We start from the raw sequence: 26,209 nt of genomic DNA, 5'->3' as shown, positions 1-26,209 counted from the left end.
AGAGGAGAGAGAGAAGGGTAAGACATGTGTGATGTGGTTTTGGGTATCGCAAATGATACTCACACAATTGTTGTGTGTGTTGTGTAACTAATTCTGACTGTTCAGATATGTTTGGATGTTCTAGATTTTAAAAAAACTTTTCAAAGGAAAAGTTTAACTCTTTCAAGAAAAGTTTGAACGAATTTTGACCATTTATTACAACAATGGACGGAAGAAGATTGGTTGTGTTGATGTTTTGCACAACCGTTGTGCATGTAGCATCTTTGTTTTGGTATTCATCGATCATATCATCGGAAAATCATTCTGTAATCCTATTTGAGGAAGAATCAGAGGTTTTCAAAAAAAATTCAGTACATCCTAGAAAAGAAAGAAAGAGAGGATTGGAATTAGGGAGGGGGTAGTTAGTAATTTTATTCAAACGAGTAATCACTGCAGGACAAAGTAGCAGTGTATTGATGTACTGCTGAATTCTTGTCAGAAATTGGGCGTGTGGCACAAGATGGAACGCCCAAAGGGCTGTTTCTAGCGCTTGCCGATACGTAATGCAAAACTATGGATACATCATACAATGTATACAGTGTTCCGTGGAATATTAGAGTTGCTCTATTTGCTTAAAATATTTTTTTTAAAATTTATGTGAGGCTTAATCGCTTCTACTTCCAATTTGCGGGTGCGCAAGTGCAATCGTGAACGTATAAGTGTCATTCAAAAATCTCCTAAACAACTAAAATTCGTGCATGCGATGATTAAAAACGCAAAGCAAAAATGGAGAGCAGAGGGATGAAGATTATGTGAGGGGGCGACTATTTGCAGCCCTGTATTTTCTTTCTTAGCCAACTACATTTCTGTAAAGTAGAACAATGTTTTAGGGTTCTACCACAATAATGGTAACTCTATATTGGAATTGATTATATATACCCGTGGAATTACAATCAAGAGGAGAGATTTACTCTTCCTAATCTCTACAATCAAGGATCCATATTCTACACATGGAAATAAGAATCACTAAAATAAAGTCCTATAGTACTACATAATCACAGGGATATTAATTGTAGAAAATATTGACCAAGATAAGGATCAAGCATGAGATTCAGTACATTAACACTCCCTCTCAAGGTGGAGCGTGCAAGGAAAGAACGCCCAGCTTGCCAAGCAAATTGTGAAATTGGTCTGCACCCAATGGCTTGGTGAAGACGTCTGCGAGTTGTGCCAAAGAGGGAATATATCGCAGAGCAACAAGCTTTGATTGAATCTTCTCACGAACGAAGTGACAATCAAGCTCTATATGTTTAGTGCGTTCATGAAAAACTGGATTTTGGGAAATATGTAACGCAGCTTGGTTGTCACAAAACATAGTAATTGGAGAATTTTGTGAAATTCCGAAATCACTAAGTAGATATTTTAACCACTGGAGTTCACATGTTAAAGTAGCCATAGCTCGATACTCGGCTTCAGCAGAAGAATGTGAAACTGTAGCTTGTTTCTTAGTTTTCCAAGAAAGAAGATTAGAACCAAGAAAGGTACAATAGCCGGTCGTTGAACTGCGAGTAATTGGGCAACCTGCCCAATTTTAATCACAGTATCCTTGCCAATGGAGACCACTAGAAGAAGATAAAAAAATGCCTCTACCAACGGAACCTTTCAAGTAACGGACAACTCGGTGAGCGGCATCAAGATGAACACTTCGGGGAGAGTGCATGAATTGACTTAGAATATTCACTGCATAAGTAAGATCTGGTCTTGTAACAGTGAGGTAAATAAGGCGACCCATCAATTGCCGATATGGACTTGGATCAGAAAGAAGTGTTCCATCCTTAGGAGACAAATGAGGGTGTTGTTCCATCGGAGTAACAGCAACACGACCTCCAATCAAACCAGTGTCATTGAGAATGTCTAATGCGTATTTCTTTTGAGAAAGAAAAATGCCCTTCTTGGAGCGAGCAACTTCAATACCAAGAAAATATTTCAGTCGACCTAAATCTTTGATGAAAAATTTGGCTTCAAGAAATTCCTTGATATGGTTGATAGCCAAGTCGTTATTCCCAGTGATGATAATATCATCGACGTAAACGAGAACAAATGTTGGAGAATCACTTTGATGATTAGTAAATAACGAATAATTTGATTTGGATTGAGAAAAACCAGCACCTATAAGTGTAGAGGAAAATTTGGCAAACCACTGCCGAGAGGCTTGCTTCAAGCCATAAATAGATTTATTAAGCCGACAAACTCGTGTCTCTCCCTGTCTAGAAAATCCCGGTGGTGGTGTCATATAAACCTCTTCATTAAGATCCCCTTGTAGAAAAGCATTATTGACATCAAGTTGATGAAGAGACCAACATTTGACGGAAGCAAGTGAAAGTAAAACGCGAACAATCACTAATTTGGCAACGGGAGCAAAAGTATCATGATAATCCAACCCTTCAATCTGAGTGAAACCCTTAGCCACTAATCGTGCTTTATGGCGTTCAATAGTACCGTCAGAATGATACTTAATCTTGTACACCCATTTACAGCCTATGGGTTTCTTGTTGAGAGGCAGCGAAACAAGGTTCCATGTTCTATTCCTTTCTAGAGCTTCAATTTCTTTTTCCATGGCATCACGCCACTGAGGAAGTTTAACAGCTTGGGAAAAGGTTTTGGGCTCATCTGTGGAACAAATGGTGGAAAGGAAGGTTTTGTGTGTAGCAAAAAATTGTGAGATAGAGATATATTTATCAAGAGGATATGGTGTACCTTTCAACTTGGAAGCAGATGGGCCGAATGAACATTCATGAGTGGCAGTAGAACACAGATAATCAGCCAAGTATGGAGGCGGCTTACGAACACGAGAAGGCCGGGCAGTGGGCAAAGCACTCGTAGGAGAAATGGGATGTAGGTTCTCACTTGGAGGTGAAATATCATGGGCAGCCAATGGTGGGTCAATTGGAATTGAATGGTTCACAGTGGGTATATCGAAAGAGGAGTTATCACTTAATGGCATAGGAATGATTGGCCCATCATTCATGGAATTAATAGTAGACATGTCATGAAAAGGAAAAATTCCTTCATAAAATTTGACATCACGAGAGATGAAAATGGTTTGGGTAGCTATGTCAAAAACGCGATAACCCTTTTGTGCATATGGGTACCCAATAAATACACAAGGTTTGGCCCCTTGATCAAATTTATGCAGGATGTTATTGTTATGAGCAAAACATAAACTGCTAAAGACTCGTAAAGAGGAATAGACTGGTTTGGAACCAAACAAAATTTCATGCGGTGATTTGTTAGACAAAAGTGGTGTTGGCATTTTATTAATAAGATAGGTGGCAGTGAGGACACATTCACCCCAAAACTTGAGAGGTAAGTTGGCCTGAAAACGAAGTGCACGTGCCAGGTCAAGGAGATGACGATGCTTATGCTCTACAACACCATTTTGTTGGGGAGTTCCAACGCAACTCCGTTGGTGAATAATCCCATTATCTAGAAAAAATTGTTGCACATCTTTGGACGAAAATTCAGTTCCATTATCGGAACGAACAAGTTGAATCGAGGGAAATTTTTTTGCACCATCATGAGAATGAATTAGATTTATGCATGATTGGAATTGAGTCTTGACCATGGAACAAAAAGATTGCAGTATACGTTTAGTTTCGGACTTGAGATGCATAAGATATATCCAAGTACACCGACTAAAATCATCCACAATGGTTAAAAAATATCTTAAGCCATTCATAGATGGTATTGAAAAGGGACCCCATATGTCGCAATGAATCAAAGCAAAAGGCTTATTTGTATTAATAGAACTAGAAGGAAAAGATAAACCTGCTTGTTTTGCTTGTGGGCAAATGTTACAAGCTTTATTTTTAGAACAAGGAATCAAAGGAACTTCTTTCCCTAAAATTTGTAAAGTACGATAAGATGGATGACCGAGTCGCCAATGCCAAAGATCAATAGATGGGGGTTTAATCACTGCCAAAGCCTTTGCCGCTTGGAAATAATATAGCCCTTCATGAATGCTACCCTGCCCAATCGTCCTCTTCGTTGATAGGTCCTGAAAAATGCATTGGTGGGAAAAGAAGTTTACTAAGCAATTATTTGCTTTAGCAAGTTGGCTGACAGATAAAAGATTAAACTTGAATGATGGAATAAAGAAAACATCATCAAGTTTAATAGTGGGTGAAATCTAAACCGTCCCAATATGAGTTATGGGAGCATTTGTCCCATCAGGAAGCTGCACAAAGGATGAAGTTGGGCAAGGTTTATATTAAGAAAATAGTGATAAAGTGTGGCACATATGATTTGTTGCTCCTGTATCGATGATCCATATAGAATTAGTTGGTACAGTGAGAGCAATACCTGCTAGGTTAGCATTGGAATCTATGCTACCTTTAGAAAGCATGGCCAGTAACTTGTATTGGTCCTGAGTGATAGGAGGTGGTGTTCCTATTTCACTTTCTTTGTGCTTTGGTGGCTTAGCAGATCCACTAGATTGTGCACCAGATTTCTTTGGGGGATACCCAATAAGCTTGTAGCAACGATCCTTAGTGTGGTTGTTCCACCCACAATGATCACAGTGGAGTTGGTTCTTGCGGAACTTGGAATCGTTTCCACGATTCGCTGATTTCGCAGCGAGAGCTGCTGCATCTGGAATAGGAGAGGAAAGAGAATGAATCTCTTGTTGTTTCTCTTCTTGACGAACAAGAGAATAAATTTTGGTAGTGAATGGAAAAGGATCCATGAGGAGTATTTGACTCCGAAGTCCTGCATACCGCTCATGAAGGCCCTGCAAAAATTCCATCGCTCGGTCTTGCTGAAGTTGATCTGCAGTTGCTTTCCCGTTTCCGCAAGTACATGGCTGGATGGATGTAAGAAAACCAAGCTCATTCCATAAGGACTTGAGCTTAGAGAAATAAGCAGATACCGACATGTTATCTTGTTTTGTTTCAGAAATGCTTTGCTTCAGTTGATAAACTAAAGGAGCATTCGTTTGACTAAAACGCTCTGAGAGATCCAACCAAATCTCCCTTGCGGTATCCGCATACAAAATGCTAGTGCAAATCTCAGTTGACACAGAGTTAAGAATCCAAGAGCCTACCAAATCATTGCACCTCTCCCATTGAGAAAGTTCAATGGCAGCAGTAGGCTTTTCCAAGTCACCATTGACGAAACCAATCTTATTTTTGGCACGTAACGCCATAGTCATGGCATGGCTCCAAGTACCATAATTATCACTGGACAAAGGAGGTGTAACCAACACTATACTTGGGCTGTCAGAATGATGAATGAGAAAAGGATCATTTGATCCTTGTGGTTCAGTTGTTTCGGTTGATTTGGCGGGGATGACTGGTTCCACCATTGAGAAATTGAGATTGAAAAAAAGCGGAAAAAAAACTTAACAGAAAATTGTTGAAGACGGATTGACGGCAACCCGCTCTGATACCATGTAAAGTAGAACAATGTTTTAGGGTTCTACCACAATAATGGTAGCTCTATATTGGAATTGATTATATATACCCGTGGAATTACAATCAAGAGGAGAGATTTACTCTTCCTAATCTCTACAATCAAGGATCCATATTCTACACATAGAAATAAGAATCACTAAAATAAAGTCCTATAATACTACATAATCACAGGGATATTAATTGTAGGAAATATTGACCAAGACAAGGATCAAGCATGAGATTCAGTACATTAACACGGTAAATAGTTGTTGAAAATCATACATAACATTTCGGTAAATAGCTGTTGAGAACAAGATTATATTTTGGTAACTACATGTCGAAAATATGTTTAACCTTCGGTAAACAACTGCTGAACATACATTTTTGGTAAATAGCAGTTGAAAAAAATATTATATTTCGGTAATTGTATGCTGAAAATGTATCTCAATTTCGGTAACTAATTGTCGAGTATAATTGAAAATTTTTAACGGGCTAAGGAAGAAAATACGGGGCTGCGAATAACCGTCCCCTTACGTGACTACGAGTCTCCTTCCTCTTTTTATTTCATGGTAAATTTCTCTTATATTCCTTCGAGTTTGAAGCAAATTTCACTTTTGTCCTTTACCTTATAATTTGAACCATGCTAACCCTATAGTTTGGTGATGAGTTTCACTGTCAACCCTTTGTTTCCTTCCATCCAATTTTTGGTCTCAGAAAATACCAATGTGCTATTCACCTGGGCACAATAGAGAGCTATATAGGGTATTGTGGGTCTATTGTAGCGAAAGATAAAAAAACAGGGCAATTGAATCCCCTATCTGTTGCGCCCTGCGCCGACAAAATCCCCTGTCAACCTCCCATCTTTTCTTACCATAGCCCTTTCCCATGCTACGAAAACACCCTATCACCATCATTGTGAATTAATGGCATTTAGAACTTACGGAGTACTTCTGACGTTTGAGAGTGCCTAGTAGGCCCCGCGAGGCCTGGTTTGAGGGTTGTTGGTGGCTATTGAGGTGGGATACTGACGTACCCGGTTGCAATTTGTTACTCCATTTTAGAGGGAATTAGTCGGTGATGGAGTGAGTTCAGAGCTCAGGAAAGAAGGCTATGTTTTGTGGAGAGGAAGAGGTAGTAGGTGATGGCAATTAGTGAAGAGTGGAGGCAGGATGGCGGCTTCTGAATTTTTAGAGGGAGAGGGTACTTTCGTGGGTATAGTTTGTATATGAATAGACTAAGTTCGTCCTAAATGTGTCAATTTGGTTACACTTCAGAGAAAAATTTGCGGAAACGAATCTAGAGTAGTGACTTTTTGGTGCTTTCAGAAATAATGTTGAAAACAGTAGCTGAGAAGTGATTAACAAAACTGACCAAGACCAAATAGGGTTTATTTCCCAAGTCCACTGAGAAGGCACTACTCTTGTTTACCAGCATTCTCTGCGAAACCAAACAGAAGAACATTGCACAGAAAGCACAAATTCAAAAAAAAGTAAAAATAAAAAATAGAACCTTTGAAGGAGGTGTTGCTTTGAGGAAATCTTCCACTGTCTTGGAATATGCATGATTGCAATTTGAAACTCTTCAATTCACGAAATTGACAGATCAATATGCGAGAATTATCATTGTATATAGATAGATTTATAGTTGCATCCATATATGTCATACCAGGTCTACAAAACCAAAGCTTCATCATCAACAAGATGAAGCACACGTTTTTTGAACTGCTTCAGATGCACAATTGCACAATGCACTGCAATGTATAATAGCCTTTTGATCCACCACAGAATGGTATTAATTCCTTGCGCTTCAACAAAATGCAATGTTCAAATGTTTTCTGTGCAACTGAAATTACATTTTCACAAACGAATTTTAGGTAGTCCGAATTAGGTCATGACTCATGAACCTCATGACATGACCATGAAACGGCACGGACAAAATGATATCAAAAAGAGTCAGAATGGTAAAAGCAAACAATAACAGTTTGAACATCACAGGTATTTGCACTACTACTTAGAAATGGGAGGCTCTTCCAACCACTTTGCACGAAACCCTGTTCCCTTACAATCGGCACAGCGTTTTGATCCCTAGGATAAGAATACACCAGAGTAGACCATTAGGATCTGTCATAACATTAGTCTCCTAAACACGAAACATTAAAATAAGAAAAAAAGTTTTCTTTTGTATTTTAGATTACCTTTCCTGTACAAATAACACAGCTGGTACTTCTGGACGGGACTTGGCAAAGCATGTTGTCACCGAGAATGAAGAAACCTGTACCGCGACACCATTCGCATTCCACATGCCCATTGGAGTCGCAAGAAGAGCAAGCAATGGGCCTTGGTTGCTGCAAGCATCGATAACGTAAATACTACAAGGAAAAAGAATATAAACGACCTACAGTGTGAGGTGACCATAGAGAATGTCCTGTGGGAAGAGAACTACTAGTAATGCTAGATTTTCAAGGTAATTATTGACATCAAAAGAAGGGGGCAGGGGGGACCTAACAAAAGCAACATATAGGTTTTAAAGAACATCAATAATTGAGCACCATCAAAGAGAACTCACTCGTTCAAACTCATTTATCATCTATCTCATCATCTGGCAATTTAAAGACAAAAGTAGTTAGTGAGGTCATTTCTTCTTATTGCACAAGATGTAATTCCTCCTTCAAGTCTCTTTCTAGCTGTCAACAGATGGTTTATCCTTTTTTTGGAGTACTTCAAAGTTGATAAATAAAAGAAAAGTGGGACTATACACAACCGCAGCTGATTTACTTCACATAATATATGTAGGATGCCCTGCCCTACCCGCAAACAGTAGCTTAACAACTGTCATCTCAATAGTACCTCTCCATAAAACCCAAAGAAAATCCTAATGATCAAAGCCTGTAGAAAATAATCAGAACCATATGCCAACAACCAACCTTCTTTATAGTCATTGACTCCTGTTAAAGTATATTTCTTTACTGAAGTACTCTTCTAAAATGTACTCCCTCCGTCCTAATTTGTTTGTTCAATTTGGGGATACGTCTTTCTAAAGGAACAAAATCATTGTACCTATAAATGCTCAACTTTCCAAAAGCTACCCTCTAACTTTTTAAAAAAGATTACTTCAACCCAAGTAATAAGGGACAAAAGGGAATTTTGTAGCTTTCGGTCTATTAGTGTTTAGAAGTACACAGATATTTTGGGACAGGCAAAAGTCAAAAGTGGAAAAACAAGTTAGGATGGAGTTATAAATGGCTAGAAGCCAAAAATAAGCTTTTCTTTAATAATTCATTCATCTCTTTACGTTTCTCGTCTAAATTTGTAATCCACAAATTGAAGCATTAGGACTTCTCATAATACTAGGTGAGTAGAGAGTCCCAATCATTCCAAAGAGATAATCCACCCAAACCCACCTGATTTCTTTGGGTTGGTTGGCTTCAATATTATCTACTAGTTCAACTCAATGGTGGCCCAAAAACTTGACAATGAATCGACTTTTTATTTTGTGACCAGAGGAAAAAGTGAAGTGACATTGTGTTATGGGGTTTACACTACTTTTTAAGAAGTAGGAAAAACTTGCAAGTATGGCCGTAGTACCCCAAACAGGACAAACCAAGTTCGATGTTAGCTGGACTGATGGACTTAGTATGGGCGACAAGTACAGGTGTGTGTCCAAGTGTCTTCAAAGTTAGACATAGTGACATGACTCAGAGCCAAGGATTCCTAAAATAGGTAAAGATCCATGTTAAAATCCAAGGAGTTTTAAAATAGGTACTCGAGCGGGTAATACGAATGCCACTTGCCAATAAATGTTTTTGTTAAGCAGTGAATTGGTTGAACATCTAGGTCATCATAGAATATATCAAACTATAGGGAGGTCTAATTTAAAAAGCACAACTTAATTTGCAAAATAGGCGTTTTACGTTCTTAGGAAATCTTTCCTACCTCCGACATGTATTACTGCTTCTACAACAACAAATTTGGGCTCAACAACAAATATCAGTGAAACACTCCCATTTACTGGACATGAGAATACAACCATGTTTGAGGGTATCCCATATCCACAAGTATGATGAGTTGGGCTCCTTGCTCCCAAGAGTAGCATGACTTGAGTTTGAATACAACTAGGCTGGTAGACTATGGATCTTAAAATGGACAGGGGAGCTTGTAATACTGTTTACCATAGATAATAGGGATCCAGGGACGCTACCACGCGTCCCCTGCCAAGCATACTACCAAGCGGCGAAACGGCACCTTATGACCATGCAAAAGGGACGCTGGGGGACTGCTGCTATGTTGGTTTTATTGTTGTGTTGGTTTTATTCCTTTGTTTGGTTTGCCTTAACACATGTTAATTATTTTTTATTTTTGTGGGGCCCGTTATGTGTCTTACAAAGATGATTTAAACCGCAAGTTTTTCTTAAAATGTTTTTTATGGGTTCTTGAAAAAAATTAGCTCAATCCGACATTGGTAAGGGCTGTTTTAGAATTCGAAGCCATTACTGATATCGGATTGAGTTAATTTGTTTTAGAAACCTAGGAAAAACATTTTAAGAATAACTTACGGTTCAAATCATCTTTGTAGGACTCGTAATGGGCCCCACAAAAATAAAAAACGTGTCAAGGTCATTAATATATATTTTTTGTTTTTGAGGGGCCCATTGCGGGTCCTACAAAGATGATTAAAACTACAAGTATTTCTTAAAATATATTTTTTGGGTTCCTAAAAAAAATTAGCTCAATCTGATATCGGTAAGGGCTGTTTCACTACGAAATTCTGAAACAGCCCTTACCGATATCGTATTGAGCTAATTTTTTTCTGGAACCCATAAAAATATATTTTAAGGAAAATTTGCAGTTTGAATCATCTTTGTAGGACCCGTAATGGGCCCCACAAAATCAAAATAAATAACATGTGTTAAGGCAAACCAAACAAAGAATAAAACCAACTCAGCAACAGCCCCCCAACGTCCCTTTAGCATGGTCAAACGGTTCTGTTTTGCTGCTTGGCAGGGGACGCGTGGTAGCGTCACCAGATCCAGATAATAGTACCATAGGTAATATTGATAGCATCATATCTGATATCATTTTAAACCACTGTTGTTTCAATCCAAATTCTGATCTGTAAAGCTGTGAACCTTTGATACAATACTCTCTACCCGAAAAGGATGCTATTAATGCCAGGGAGATTTAGCTTTTGTCCTAGCAATATAACTACTTAAACCATCAAAAGCTAGTAGGTGTTATGGATAGTCGAGCTCCGGCTCGCATTTATCTGAGATAGGTAGTGACAGGATGAAAACATTGTTCTTCTTACCTAACGATATAACAAACCATTGTTCTTCTTCTAACAAGACATTGCTTTTACCCTTGTGCTTAGAGTTACTTTCGTGATTGGATTAAAATATAAACACAAGGAGATGAAGGAAGTAGCAAAAAATGAGTTCGGATGCAACTAGGTATGGGCCTAAAACTGAACAGGGGAGCCCCTCATACAAGTGATAGGATTGCATCAGATATAATATAAATCACTGCTCTTTTTGGCCAAATCTTTATTGGTGAAGTTGTGGATCTCTGGTCAATAATCCACTCTATCAAAAAGGACCAATGATGCCGGGCAGATTCAGATTTTGTCTTAGCAATATAACTGCTTAAAGCAGCAAAAATATAGTAGTTGTTTTAGATTGTGGAGTTTGTAGTCCTGTCCAGATAGAGAGTGACAGGATGAGATACGATGACATATAAACCGCTGTTTCTGGGAGAGTTATGAGTTTTCAATCTTGTGCTTAAGACTACTTTAATCTTGTTTAGATCTATTTTGAATACAGGTGGAGATGAGGAAACTCATTCGGTTCCTAAACCTATTTCTCGTATCTCCCTTTCCTTTAACCTTTTTCTCCTCTTCTCATCTAAACCCAAACTTTCTATTTACAGCCTATGTTTTAGAAACTTGGAATCAAAGCAATCTGATCCCACCTTAAAAGCAAATAGAAAAGTCTACAAATCCTTGCACAAATTGACTTCATAATCCATACAGCAATTTCAGCATTCGTATAACCGTTAAAGGTCGGCAATTATCCCGTGAGATTCGTCTCACCCTTATAAGTACTTTACTATTTTCCGGAGTTCTACGGAGGCAGACGATGTTAGCATCACAATTTTTGATTGTTTCCTTTTCGTATCCCCATTTTTCGATCTCTGAGACACTACCATATGCCAAATAATTTCGACGACAGGAACATCAATGTTGGAGTAGAACATGCATTGAAAGCCTTGATGAGCTAAGTTAGTTCCCTGGTTGAGATTTGGAAGCATTTTGTTGAGTTCTAGGGTTTCAGATCAGTATTTAAGAACCGTTCATGTCAATTTGTGGAATTACCAAAAACCATTGGGACACAATGGGTCCCTTGATTCTGCATTTGTTTCTATTTGGTTCATTTGATGTCGATCTGGTTCATTTGTCATTTAATCCACCCACAGCGCCATACTCTACAATGGTCAGATTAAGAAATTTCTGACAAATTTTTGACTCTCTTGCCAAATGACTTTTACATCAGAGTAATGTTTCTCATACTTTACAAAAAGATATTCACTACTATGCAGTCAGACAGTCTAAATACCTATTCCCGTCAGAATCTCAAGTAGGCAGCGATGAAAATTCATATTTTGGATGAAATAGATTGAACCTAACTTACTTTCCCCCTTGACATCAAAGCCCTTTTCCACTCCTATCTTTTCCATGTCTTCTCCAATCAAAGACCAACGAGAGACCTATATATCTTATGGGTAGATTGAAGCTCCTAAAAATCTAGCCAGCTTCAGCTATCTGCCCTTAATATTAATGACCACCATAGCACTTTTACCGCTAAGATCACTATTTATCCCCTCGATTCACCTTTCAACAAGACACTGAAGACATTAAAGTTTACCTTACAATATCATGAAATAAAAAGGTTTGAAACAAAACATAAGTGAGTAATTACTTAGCTTAGTCTCTTTCATGTTTTTGTTTTAACTTCAGCAAGATGTTGAAAATACAAGAAACTAAAGATACGGTACAAATCCACATATACATGTAATCTCTACAGTTTGATTTAGAATTTTCCCTATCTTCCTACAACATTTTTTTTGTTCAGCGAAAGTCAGCATTGCATTGAGTAAGGTTGATTTAGGCGCATGTATTCTAAAAATATACTTAGCAAATATAACAGTTTAAATTTTTTCTTGCAAAATTATAATCTCAATCAAAATACACCCGGAAAAGTGTTGAGGGCTTTGTCCCTCTTGGCTGTATTTCCAACTTTTGGTTGGAAACCCTTTCCCCTAACCCCTTTAATAAAATTTAATTTTGCCGATCAAAAAAAAAAAATCAATTTCCTTTTCATTTCCGTTCTTTTACTTTCTTTTTCTACCATCTTCACCTTCAACCATTCTTTTCATCATACCAAACAAAAAATTGAAATGGAAAACCCTAGCACCAAAGCGTACCTGAGAAATCAACCAAGCTCTTTCCATCCGCTTGGCGAAGTTGGAGGAGCTCTCGGTCGAGTCCACCATTGAAGCTCGAACTCCAACATTACAAGTATTCCTAGATCTAAGCTGGTTCTTCAAGACCCGTCCGTGGCGCAGACCAATTGGGATCGGTTTTATCGAAACCTGTATGGGTGTGCAACGTATACAACCCGACATTCTGATCAGAGCTTTTTTTTTTTTCGTTTTCTTTTTTGAGGATTTCGGGTTTCCGGACAGACCGACGGAGTTAGGCAGTCAGCAGGTAATACGCGTGCGTGTGGGGCTGGAATGGAGAAGGAGCCGTTCGGTTTTCGGGTTCTCGTGTGGCGTGATCTTCCGCCCTTTTTGCGAAGAAGATGATAACTACGACCCGACTATGGGCCGGCCAGGCCTCACTTTCCTATGAATTTAGGAAAAGTTTCCAAATGGAACTTGAACTTTTTTTTAAAAGAAAAATACTATAATACACACATTTTATTTGAGTACGAATTATTTACATTTTCAAAATGTTATGAATTATAGAGAAAATATTACAAATTGTATTGCTAAAAGTTATGAATCGTATAAAAATTACGAGATACACCAAAATATTATGAATCATAATGAAAATGTTACGAATCGTGAAAAGTTATGAATTCTAGGAAAAATTTCACGTAGGCACCTACCTTTTTACACAAATCACACATAAACACCTGACATTTCTTAAATTTCATATATAACACCTGAGCGTTCTAAAAACTCATCAATTCAACACCTGACTTTTATTAAATTTCATATAAACACTTAAACTTTCTAAAAACTCATCAATTCGACACTTGTCGTCACCCCTCCGTCTAAAACCAAACGGAAAATAAGTTAAGTGCTCCAATTTTTTATTTGTTTGAACCGGTATGAAGATCTTATTTTTTTGATCATTTTATCCTAAAGAATCATAATTAATTTTTGACTCTTTTTGAAAATTTGAGCAATTAATTTTTCAACCATGTATAGACTGTTTATATATTAAAAAATATGGTTAAAAAATTAAGTGCTCCAATTTTTAATTCGTTTAAATCGGTGCGAAGATTTTATTTCTTTGATAATTTTATCCTAAAGAATCATAATTAATTTTTGACTCTAAGACTCTCGTTAGTTAGTCCTAAGAGATATTTGATTATATGGCTTTCTTAGGGCTGACTAACGAGAGCTTTAGAGTCAAGATTAATTATGATTCTTTAGGATAAAATGATCAAAAAATAAGATATTCGCACTGGTTCAAACAAATAAAAAATTGGAGCACTTAACTTTTTTTCCGTTCGGTTTTAGACTAAGGGGTGATGACAAGTGTTGAATTGATGAGTTTTTAGAAAGTTCAGGTGTTCATTTGAAATTTAAGAAAGGTTAGGTGTTGAATTGATGAGTTTTTAGAAAGCTCGGGTGTTTATATGAAATTTAAGAACGATGTGGTGTTTATGTGTGATTTGTGTGAAAGGTCCTGAGTGAAATTTTTCTTGAATTCTATAACAAAAGTTACAAAACAAGCTAATGTTATGAATGAACCATCTATATAATAAAACAGAACTGCTCTGAATCCAATAGATAACCAACGCTCAAGATTTATCCCATCATTCTGCATAAATCTATACCGTTCCTAAGTGGCTAACAAAATCAAAACCAAAATGAAAATAGTTTCCGGCTTTTGAAGGTTGTGATAGAACTAGGAAGATCTTTCAATGATTTCGACCCAATTTTTTTTAAAGATTTACAAATTTTATTCCGGTAAGATTTTTTTTTAGTAAATTAATTATAAAGATTTCTTCTAGAATAGGTTCCATATGTGTATCGCGTGCCACATACGCCATAATTTTTTCCAAACCAATTTTTTTTCCCAGCCGTATGCCTCTCTCACTTCTTCCCTCTCTCTCTCTTACTTGCTCTCCAAACCAAGTGAATCATCCCCTCATGTCTATGTTTTTTTGGGCTAACCCTTTTTATCTTTCCAACCATTCAATTTTCACTCATATCCTCCCCCATTCCTTTGTCACCACTCCCCCTCCCACCTTATAAATACCACCCCCATCTCAGTTACAAAGTATCAGAGAGAAAAAAAAAAGGGGCTCACTCCAGGATTAGAGAAGAGAAACTTAGGTGGGTTTCGATTCGACCATAGTCAATCACCAATCGAGCCGCCCCATATTGTAGCACGTCCCCGAGCTTCACAGAGCCAGTCCCAATCACCCGAAGTCAGCCCGGCGTCTTTTGCTCCGTCGTCTTCTCCAATTTCTCCGAAATCGTCCAACCAATTATCCGTTTCTCAGGCCGAAACCGAGGTAGAATAATCCATTTCCTACCTTCTCCTAAGTATATTGAGTAATTGTATAGTAATTTTATGATCCGGATTGGTCGAGATCGATCTCGACGACGCGTGGCCGAGACCGGCCGTTCTTCTCTGTTTCATTTTTTTTTTATTTTTTATTTTTGCTGTGAACAGTGAATCCTACGGATGGGTATTGAATTTTTTTTGATAAAATAACACTTCGATCCTCCTAAATTATTTAGTGTACTAGTTTTGGTCCAAATGTATGATATATATTATAATTAGCCCCTAAGTTTATTAAAGTTTAAGTTTCGTCGTCATAACCTATTCTTCTTTTACTACGACTTAAGTTTTATAATCCTATCCGTCTCTTCTCTAACTATATCAAGTGTTTACAAGTTGAATTTTATGTTCCGAAATGAAACGGAATCGAATTGGTTGTCGCACGATAAAAAATGGCCATATATATATATATATATATATATATATATTTTGACATGGTACAGGGAAACCGTCTCTTGGGTTTCAATTTTTTGTAAAAACTACACTTTAACCCTTCTAATTTCATTAGTATATTATATCGGCCCAACTAATAGTAACTTCCAAATGTATAATTTTGGCCCAAATTATTTTACAAAGATACTAATACAAGCTTAGATTCTTTTTTTTGTAAAATTTTTTTTTAGACAAAATTTATTGTCTCAAATTTGACTTATTGGCCATACGAAATTAAGGGCAACAACTCATTCATAAAAAGTCATGTGATTGCATTGCCAGTTATTTGTGTTAATTATTATTTGATTAATTTTATATTGCACCGATACTTGATTTGAATGCTAAATTGGACCCTAGAGACATAGGGTGATATGCGAATAGAATTCACCTAGACGATGCTAGGTAATGGATAAATTGAAAAGTTTATTTTTGGATTGCCTGTAGGCGGAATTTTGAGATGTGATAAGTTGGATGTGATGATTTGAAACTGGCAAAGTAAGCCCAGTGATAAATTGAAACTGGCGAGAGTCCAGTGATGAATTGAAACTGGAGTTCAGTGATGAATTGAAACTAGCGGGAGTCCTGTGATGATTGTGAAGTGGTGCATAAGTTAGGTGAACCCTAGTTATGTCATGGCATGATAAGCTTACCCCTTTGTTGTAGTTATTGGGATGCACACTCGGTACATAATTTAGGTGTATCTGCGACAACAAAAGGAAGTGATCTCATGAGATAGGACATGGCTAGCGATTGGAGAGGAAAGGTCTCGCGGAGGAGATCTTAGATTACACGTTAAGTTAATGGATAGTAATAAACCGGTTTATGTGGAAAAAGCTCTGTTTTACTTTTTCGCATTACTATTATCCTATTGTTTGCTAGCTGTAAAGTAAGAGAGGTGGTTGGGTTGGATTATTCTACTGGGCGATTTATCATTCACGAATATGTCTGTATCCTGGCAAATCGGTTGCTTTGGCGATCAATTTGCCAACGGGTGCAGGATTCAATGGTGGAGCAGTATTGAGACAGGAGGAAAACCAAGAGCGAAGATCGAGTATACTTATCAAGCCTAGAGTCGGCTCTGAAGTTAATGTATTTTGATTCAGTAAATCTATCTTGGGATTATAATGTTTAAACCTCCATTTTGAGTAAATTGTACTTGATTAGCAAAAATTTTCTTAAGAAATTATTTTCTATTGCTTCCGAAAAATCGGAGCGTTACAATTTCTCCTTATGGTAAGTGTCATGTACATCTATTGACATACATCTATTGACATATAACACTTGAAATTAAACAAATTAGAGAGCAAAGCCATAAACTTTGTCAACCTTTCTGATCATTGCAATGATAATCTTTCATGACAGTCTTCAAATTTTATATATGTGGAGTTGAAACTGTGCATTCTTTATTTACCTATTTCATCGTTGAAATGGAAATATTTGGGTCTAATTTAACATGTAGGTGTTGTTAGAAGTGTTCATTCACATGCTACATAATGAGAGAAAGAAAGAGAGAGTTACTTTTTCCTCCTCAACTTCTCCTTGACATTGCTCTTCTCCACTATCTCACATTTCTCTTTATTCACCTCAAGCAATGGCTTCCTCTCTTTCTCCCTCACATCCAATTCCCCTGTATTCTCACCATCACATTCCTTTTCCTTCCATTTCTTCACAACCACTAGACTCTTCTTTCCATAGTCCCTCTCTGCATTTTCGCTCTCTTTTGCCCTCGTGGCCAATTTCTTCAAATCATTGCAAAAATCCGCAATCTGACTCAAAATATAGCGTCAAAGTAACTAAAGAGGCAAGCCAAAGTACAAGAACAATAAAGATAAAAGTCAAACAGGGGAAAAATGAAAGAAACTTGCCTTTTCTTGTAATGGGGTTTGCTCAGACCTTTTGATGAGATGATTTACTGGAATCTATAACGAAGATAGAATAGAATTTGTCAACAATAAGATCAACAAAGCTAGATCCTATAAATTGCCTCGCACAGAACCAACTCTACCAGTAGAATTAGAACAAGAGAAAATTGAAACCTATAAAGACAAAAAGTTATACGGTAAACAAAACATCTATTGACATACAGGTGAAGCAAGGAATTTGGTTCAAACACATCATTTGTGTGGTATGAAAATACAGCTCGAATTTGGTAAACAAGACAAAAAGATATACGGTAAACAAAACATCTATTGACATATAGGTGAAGCAAGGAGTTTGATTTCAAAAAGAGGTATAGAAATACAAAATCATATCAAACTCCGTTGATTCAAGCTTGAATACCGGAGTTCGTTGATTCGCTCAAGAATACCGGAGGATTTTTATCAAAATCCTTTAACCAAAACCAAAATCCTTTCTTTTCAAAAACTCGGCAAAATCAACCATTTGTCCCTCTTTCATATCATGTATCATCATTCACAGTTTTCGCATGTTTCGCTCATGGTCTAGTCATATCACCGAATGTCCATGGTGATACCCATTCATTTGCGTGGTTTGGTCGTCTCACTGAATGTCCATGGCCCGTAGTGTCAAGTCCGGTCGTCTCACCACCGAATGGTTATACCCGTAGTGTCAAGTTTTCGTTGTGTCTGTAACCTCAAACAGTCATTCATATCCCATTTTATTACAAACAATCAACCATGTCATAAATCAACAAATACATAATTTCACACATTTTTCCCGAATATAACACCATGCCCGACGTAACGTACCAAACCGAACCCACAAATAACTTTACAACACACCACCCATGAGGTCGTATACGAGAATCCTATAAAATGAGTGCCAAAGTAATTTAGGAAGATCAACGAGACGAATCATGATGACACAAGTTACTCTGTTATCATTCGGACTATTAGACTGACTCATGTCAACCAACTATACACCCCACGATATACCTTGTACAGCCTACGGTACGTTTTTCATTTCACCAATCACCACGTCACGTCATAACACTTAACAGTCTATATCGTTTATTGAGACATGACATAACATCTACTACAATCAACCAAATGCATAAATAATATATGAGAACCATATTCATTTAATTCTACACTTTCTTTTACTACAACGAGAGCCTAAGGAGTGAGAATGATCAACGAATCATTGGAATATGAACAATTAAGCTTAAAAGTGATTTGAAGACATTTAAAATGTATTAGAAATGATCCGAGGTCCAAACCATAAAAGGAAAAACTTTTCAAAAATTTCCAGTTTGGTACATGTAGCAGTTAAGGGCGCTACATGTACCCAGCGAAAAAAATTAGAGAAATCTGGGTTTGGTACATATACTAGGGTAAACAAACACTGGTACATGTAGCACCTGGGGTTTTCAGCATAATTTGACAGCTTTCAAGGGCAAATACAAAGGCTTCCAAACAACGATCCAAAGCAAGTTTTAGACACCGAATCAACTCATAAACATATAGAGAGAGTTAGAAATCCCTATATCGAGTCAATGATCAAAACCCACTTGATTTGAGTGAGCCCTAACTCTCCAAACTTCGAAATCAACTAAATACTCCTCTTCCGAGTGAAACCTATGAAATTCAAGCTCAAGACTACAATTGATGGGTGGAATGGAGGTGGATCTTGATGGTTTTTTGGTGAAATTTTGGGTGAGAGAGAGCCGAGAGAGAAGAGAGAGGAGAGAACTGGAAGAATTTGATCTCCTACACACCCCCCCTCCCCCCCTTTTATACTAGCACACATACAAAATACACTTGCACTCCCTCAAGTAATAATCCTATCACATAAAACCCTAATCACATAAATTCGACAAATTTCATATTTTCCTTGATTTCTAGCATTTATAAAAATTTTAAATAATTTTCGAAAAAATATGGGTCCTTACATCTCACTTCTTTTGTGTTGATGAGTAGTTTTGGAGTCTAAAACTTCTTGTTGATCGTTGTTTTGGGTTTGGATGAAATCTGTCAAAAATTTGTAAATCGGGAACTGAAAACCCAACAGGTATCGATACCCAAGAAGGAGGTATTGATACCCCTATGTTTTCTCAACAGAAATTGCTTCGATATCGATACCCAAAATAGGGGTATCGATACCACTGACTCTGAAATTTTTTTGAAGTTGCACTGGATGTTAACATCCAACACTATTTTAATGATTTTGGGAATTCATATGACATTACAATTAACTTCATTTTGAAAGAAAAATCACGGAGTTATCATTGAGCAAGATTATACTTAGGTTCATTTTCGATTGAACTCTTGGCATATACTTGATAAGTGATGGTATGTTAGGATGATTGGGTAACAAGTTTTATTGATGAGACTTGAACAAAGGACGCGTGTGTGTGTGTATGTGAATGTAAGTCTCATGGTAGGTTGGCGTTTAAAAGAGAATAATATGATAATAAAGGTAATGAAGAGGGATAAGATAACTATTAAAGTGACACTTGAAGGATTGACGATTTGGGAATGGTTGGTTTAGGAAATTGGAATATGTTATACCCCTATAGTTTCCACTTAGACTTAAAATATGGTTTGTGTTGAAATAAAGACTAAGAGATTATTATATGTAGTTGACCATCATGAAGGGACACATGAACGCTAATAGCGAAACGAGGAACATCATCAGAATCAGGCTGGGAAACGTTTGCTATATATCTTGAAATAAGAAATTGGGATAACCAAATCATGTAAGAACTTGTGTGGTATAAAGGCCAAAATATGTACGATTAATGTATTGATATGCGCTAAGATGATTTGATGTTGAATTTGTTCGATTGATGAGAATGAAGGGTTGGTTTACTACGTGAAGAGTATTGGATTTTGTGTGTTTCTTATTGTAATTATGAAAATGAGGTTATCTTTGCCAATATGATCCATAAGTTGGTTTGGTGGGCGTGTTTGTAATGTATTAAGATTAGAGAAATGTTGGATGATGAAATTGTTTGATTAATGAAAATATACACTATATGAGTGGCATGGACGTATTAAATCATATGCGTGATGGCACGGTGGATCGTTGAATGTAAATTTTTTTTTGAACGACAGTTGAATGTAAAATTTGAAACGTGGATAATTGAATGACATAACAATTATGAATAAATCTGTCAATCGGTGTTATGCCGGCAGGGCATGTACGAGGTCCCTAATACCCAGGGATGAGCGGATCCACCAATCAGTGCGATGTTGGTGGGGACGGATAGGGTCCCAAATACCGGGGGAACGTACATGAAATACGTGAAAACAATGGAAATGAAATGCATGACCCTTATAGATGAATGGGAACTTGAGGATGAAAGACAAATACGCATAAGGATTTGGGAATAGGGGAGAAAATGGTTTTATCGATATTTGAAAAAGGATTTTTTTTAAAGGAAATTGATAATGCCAAAACTCATTTTGTTCCTGCCAAAACCTAAATTATTCGAGCCAAAACTCTTTCATTGAATGACTTAATTGCCCTATACTACACCAGTTATTTTTCATCATGATTTTACTTTACAAAAATGCCCCTTGAGACTATCCTGTTAAAATCCTTGAGTTATTTCTCACTCTTTATTATTATTACTATTATTATTTATTATTATTATTATTTTTTATATTTTTCAGTTCCTCTTGCACTAAAAGGAAAACAACCCATCCAAGTGCAGTAAATGTTATAAAAAAAATCACCGTGGATATGCGTATGAGTTAATCCTCCAGGTATAAAAAAATTATAGACAAGCAAAACAAAGCATGTTCTTCCAAACTGAAAGCTTTGTTTTCGAAAAACAAAGGGAAAATAATATACTAAGATTTGCTCATCTATGTATTATGAAAGTTGAAAAAAAATGATTTTACATTTATTCAACCCTTAAAGTTGCAATAAACAGTAGATCAGAGCAATAATTTTACATTTTACAAATCTATGTTGTTTGCTCAATTCCCAGGCCAAGTGGCCAACCTTACAGAAAAATGCATACAATAAAATAGAATAACATGAGATTATTACCCAAAAGTTTTTGTTCAACATGGAGTGATTAAAAAATAGAGCAATTTGATGGGAGAATGAGAAACCCAAACCGACGTCTCGTACAAAGCAAGTGCCGCTCTCAGTTGAAGGCTTGAGAAGCTCAGACGGGTTTCGAGTAAACTATTTCAAAAGAATGATAAAATAATCCTACGGAATTTCAAGGGGCATTTTTGTACAGCAAAATCATAATGAAAAGTAGTTGGTGTTGTATAGGGCATCTAAGTCATTCAATGAAAGAATTTTGGCAGGAACAATTTAGGTTTTGGTAGTAACAATATGGGTTTTGGCATTATCAGCTCCCTTTTTAAAAATCCTCTAGTATTCTTGAGCGAATCAACAGACTCTGGTTTTCAAACTCGAATCAACGGAGCTTAACTCGTACAATTTTTTGTGTTTCTTTACACTACCTTGCAATTGAAAATGATTTTTGGTAACCACTAATGGGAATGGTGACAAAATGGTGTAATCATACGAGAACTGTGAACGGTGAACTTGAGTCGATATACTTGATCGTTTGGAACGTTTGTGCTTGCCTTCTTTTTCTTCTTATAGCCTTCACGATTATTGAGGTTCGTTGTTCTGCTATTGGCTTGGTAATTTGTTCGGTATGAAGACATGTTGGTACTTTAGATGCGATAGACATTATAGGAGGTTGATCATGTCGTTTTCGTATCAAAAATAATTTATAAAGTGAAACAATTACTACTACTCAAATGAATAGTGGTCAGTATTCCGAATATCATCCTCAGGGATTACAAAGGTTAAATTGCAGTTATTCTAGTTAATTTCTAACTTAATTCAGAAAGAGATATGATTATTGGTTTTCAAAAATATTAAAAGCTAAATTAAATTAAAGCAATTAAGAAATAACGAGAGTTTATGAAAGAAAAGATCAAGGGTTTCGAATCCACTAGACCCGTTGTAACAATTTCTATACGATGATAAAGGTCTATTATTCGAATCAATCCAGATATCATTAGGGTTCACATGCCCTCATGGTATCGCCACAAAATTTCTATGAATCACCGAATAGTATGGGGTATCGCCGAACCATCTTACTAGTATGATCTATCTCTATGGCACAGATCGTCTAATAGCACGACGCGTCTTACGGAGCATAACCCATCTTACTCAGCTATCACAAAATAATTAAGAATCATTGTATGAACGTGCATAAAACATAGGAATTCATACACAAGATGTGATTGGAAAAGATTAATATCGCAAATAAATCCTTATGTCATACAACCATGATTCGCATAATAAAATACAAAATCAAAATATAAACATTATTAGCCGGACATCGGAGTGGAACTTAGAGCTGGTCTGGTCCTGAATTGAAGAAATCGGGTGCGTCAGTCTCTTGGGTGCTTCATAAGATTTTGCTATAATTTCTGCTAATCTTCCCGATCCAAAAGAGTCTTCAGAACTCTAAAAAGAGGTTGTTTTCTTGCAATTGAATCAAAAGGAACTGAACTTACCTCAAAGGGAGTGCAGCCGGTCTATCCATCATAACATAATATAGGAAAGTACGCCCTCTCCCTTGTCAACTCCGAACGAATGCTTAGTTAGCCGTGAATGAGAACTCTTGTTGAGAGGCCTAGCCTGATCTGAGAAGTGCGTCTTCGGTTTGGATAGACTTCATTCAAGAACGCCGTCGCCCCTGGAATCATCATGCTATTTTATGTCCAGTCGTTATATACAGTAGTGCTTCGGAACTCTCTGAAATTTGAACAATATGCGCAGCTCTGTTTTCTTCTCCGCTGTAATGCGTGATGTCCCCAAAGCTGTAATCCATCTCCTTTTATAAGCCGATGTAGTCGACAATATATCTAGGATAACAGCTTGCTAAAGCCCTCATAAAGTATCAGTCACTTGGGCCCCAGCCTTAGTCAAAATAACTATCAAACATTAGGCCCACTTAGAAGGCCAATTGCAAGTCCAATTAGTATAGCTTCCGGGCCCACCAATACATTTATTACTTGAATTATTTTGCTAACCCATTTTACTTCCAATACCACGTACACAGTAACACAGTAGGAGGAGGAAAAATTATAAGATGCACCCCATGCTTCTTTTACTTCGATCAGCAACTAAACAAAGCACATTAAAATGTCAAAACCTTCAAATACCTACAACACAAAAATCAAGCATTAATCTCCAAGTAATAATATAAATAGACTTAGCAATGATAAATTAGGGGCGCGTATGTGAACACTTACACGCCTATCAGAGGCTTATGATAGTATTTGCACTTAGATTTAAAATGGAAATTTGATAAAAGTGGGAATAGGATAAAATGCATATGTGTGTGTGTGTGAAGGTGAGTAATCGTTGAATCGTTGGAATTAATATGAAAATGTAAATAAGGGGATACAATGAAGAAAGATGTAGTTTTGATAAGGATAAGTATGAGGTGTAACTTTGAACAAAATAGGAATTTTATATACTATAATGGGTTAAATACTCTCTCCGTCCGGATTTAACAGTCATTTTTTGGAGTTCGTGTATTTTTTCAATCAATTATATATTTCAATTTATAATGTTTTACATGACTTTGAAAACATTGTATTATAGAACTAATCGAGATCTATCAAAAAAGATCCATATTCGATATGAAATTCATTACGGATTCAAAGATATAACTCATTTTTTAGTCGGTTAGAATAGAACTAGGGATAATTAAATCCAGACGGATTAAATGTGAAATGTGAGTTCGTTGGTGTCAACTACAGTATTGTACCTTACCGTATGTTTCAATATTATCAAAATTTTCTCGTTCCTAGCTTGTGTCAGTAATTTATTTTAATCAACAAGTATTTGTAATCTTAACGTGGGGAGATTAATAAGTATTCAATAACATAAAGCTCGAAATATAATTGAGATAAGGACGAAAGTGCAATTACAATTCTGTAGTGGGGTAAATCGTAATTTATGTAATAAGAAATAAAATCTTGGTGGGATTATGATTTTTTATTTACACAAGGAGCCTTGATTTATTTCTCTTGAGGTCATTGCTCTAATTCTATAAATATACCGCTTCGTTCTCTAGGCCACACAAGTTTTTTGAGAGATCAAAAAAGTGGACTGTGAGAGAGAACAAATAATCATGTAGGGTTTTCACAAACAGGTACGTGATTTGAGGTATAAGGAAATACGACAGAAGATCGTAAGGTATGGTCAAGCAGAATTCATGGCTTATAGCAAGGTGTGTTATAACAAGTTCAACCAGCGTTCGTGATGTAGGAGTTGTGGTAAAACCCTAGTTCCTCCTTGTAGGGTTTTGAGTTTTTTTTGTTGTTTAATCTGTACGTGTCATTACTGGGTTCTGGGATTTTCCAATAGCTTGTACTTGTCATTTCATTTGCACATAAAATTTGTAGAGATTTTTCTACTAGGCTAGTGTAACTCAACCCTTCCATTTTTAGTTGTAAATCATGAGTCACTTCATGGAGTGCTCGATATACATTACTGGTCATACTCAGAGGTTCATCTTTGAAGAGTTAACTTAGTTTTATATTTTTTTTGGGTCATGTTTTCGGAAGATGAAAAATATAATTCATGTAAAATTCTTGTGGTTGCAACACTTATGAAACTTTTGGTTGTAATCTAATGAGATATACTTTTAGAATGAATATTGGTACTATGGATGACGTTGGTATGGCATTATTGGGTATTTATGTATGGAGAAGGACAATAATTTATTTATGAAGAATCAATTTATATTATGTTCAAAAATCGAGGGCGTGACAGTGCTGATAAAAAATTGTTGGCCAATTTAGTTTTGTTTTTCGATGAAGGGTAAATTTAGGTTTATTACTTGGGTCTCCTGTGTATGCCTAAGTTCTTCCATTTATGTCTATCTAGGCATGTCTTTTATTTTTTAGTTATGTGTATATCTCGGTTCTAATATTTTTAGTACATGATATAGTTACTGGAGCAAATTATATTGCATATTTCGTTGATCTCACTTCAGTTGGTGTTATTCTTTGAGCACTAATATGAATTTGTGAGAGATATTAGGTAATACACTCTCCTTTATTGGCTTCTTCTTTCATCTTTTTCCTTCTTTCCCCCTTAAAATTTTAATAACTTTTTGTTAATGCTTCTCTATTTAATGCATTAACCTATTAGGCAATATGTTATTCTTGGAGCACTAATATGTATATGTTGACTGATAGACTAAAATACCATCTGGCAAGTACTCGATCTGTAGTCTAAGGCAAAATATTGTTTTGCTTAGATCTTTCATATCAAATTCCTTTTTCAAATATTCAATGATTTTTATGAGCTCTTCTGGAGTTCCAACAAGATTTAAACTATCAACATAAACCACAATGATAGCAAATTCGGTTTCTGTTTTTCTTTTAAAAACGCATGGACAAATTGGATCATTCTGATAAATATCTATTGAGACAATTGTACCACATGCATTCAGATTGCTTTAATCCGTAGAGCAATCTTTGTAGCTTGATAGAGTAAACGCTTATGGGTTCAGATTTACATGCTTC

General features: G+C 36.5%; 1 protein-coding gene across 2 annotated transcripts; it reads right to left on the bottom strand.

Moving 5' to 3' along the window:
• Positions 1-7,197: 7,197 nt before the first annotated feature.
• Positions 7,198-13,333, bottom strand: LOC131332202 (uncharacterized). Of its 2 annotated transcripts, none has more exons than XM_058366280.1 (3): positions 12,905-13,333; positions 7,624-7,797; positions 7,198-7,513 (listed from the first exon to the last, which is right to left on the bottom strand). In XM_058366280.1, the coding sequence occupies exons 1-3, from the start codon at positions 13,103-13,105 to the stop codon at positions 7,436-7,438; spliced, it is 453 nt and encodes a 150-aa protein (XP_058222263.1). In that variant the 5' UTR covers positions 13,106-13,333; the 3' UTR covers positions 7,198-7,435. The 2 variants fall into 2 exon arrangements, with proteins under 2 accessions (XP_058222263.1, XP_058222264.1); XM_058366281.1 differs by having other exon boundaries at positions 7,624-7,773.
• Between the last annotated feature and the right edge of the window lie 12,876 nt (positions 13,334-26,209).

Source organism: Rhododendron vialii, chromosome 7a (genome assembly GCF_030253575.1).
Source record: "Rhododendron vialii isolate Sample 1 chromosome 7a, ASM3025357v1".
Classification (NCBI taxonomy): domain Eukaryota; kingdom Viridiplantae; phylum Streptophyta; class Magnoliopsida; order Ericales; family Ericaceae; genus Rhododendron; species Rhododendron vialii.
The sequence above is the reverse complement of the archived record's forward strand: the minus strand, read 5'-3'. Positions and strand labels throughout refer to the sequence as shown.

Excerpts from the sequence above, each read along its gene's own strand:
- LOC131332202 (XM_058366280.1), bottom strand. The coding sequence starts at position 13,105 with ATGTCGGGTTGTATACGTTGCACACCCATACAGGTTTCGATAAAACCG. Across the intron at positions 7,798-12,904 it reads GAGCTTGGTTGATTTCTCAG|TATTTACGTTATCGATGCTT; the intron begins GTACGCTTTGGT and ends TTTTCCTTGTAG. Across the intron at positions 7,514-7,623 it reads GTGTTATTTGTACAGGAAAG|GGATCAAAACGCTGTGCCGA; the intron begins GTAATCTAAAAT and ends TTCTTATCCTAG.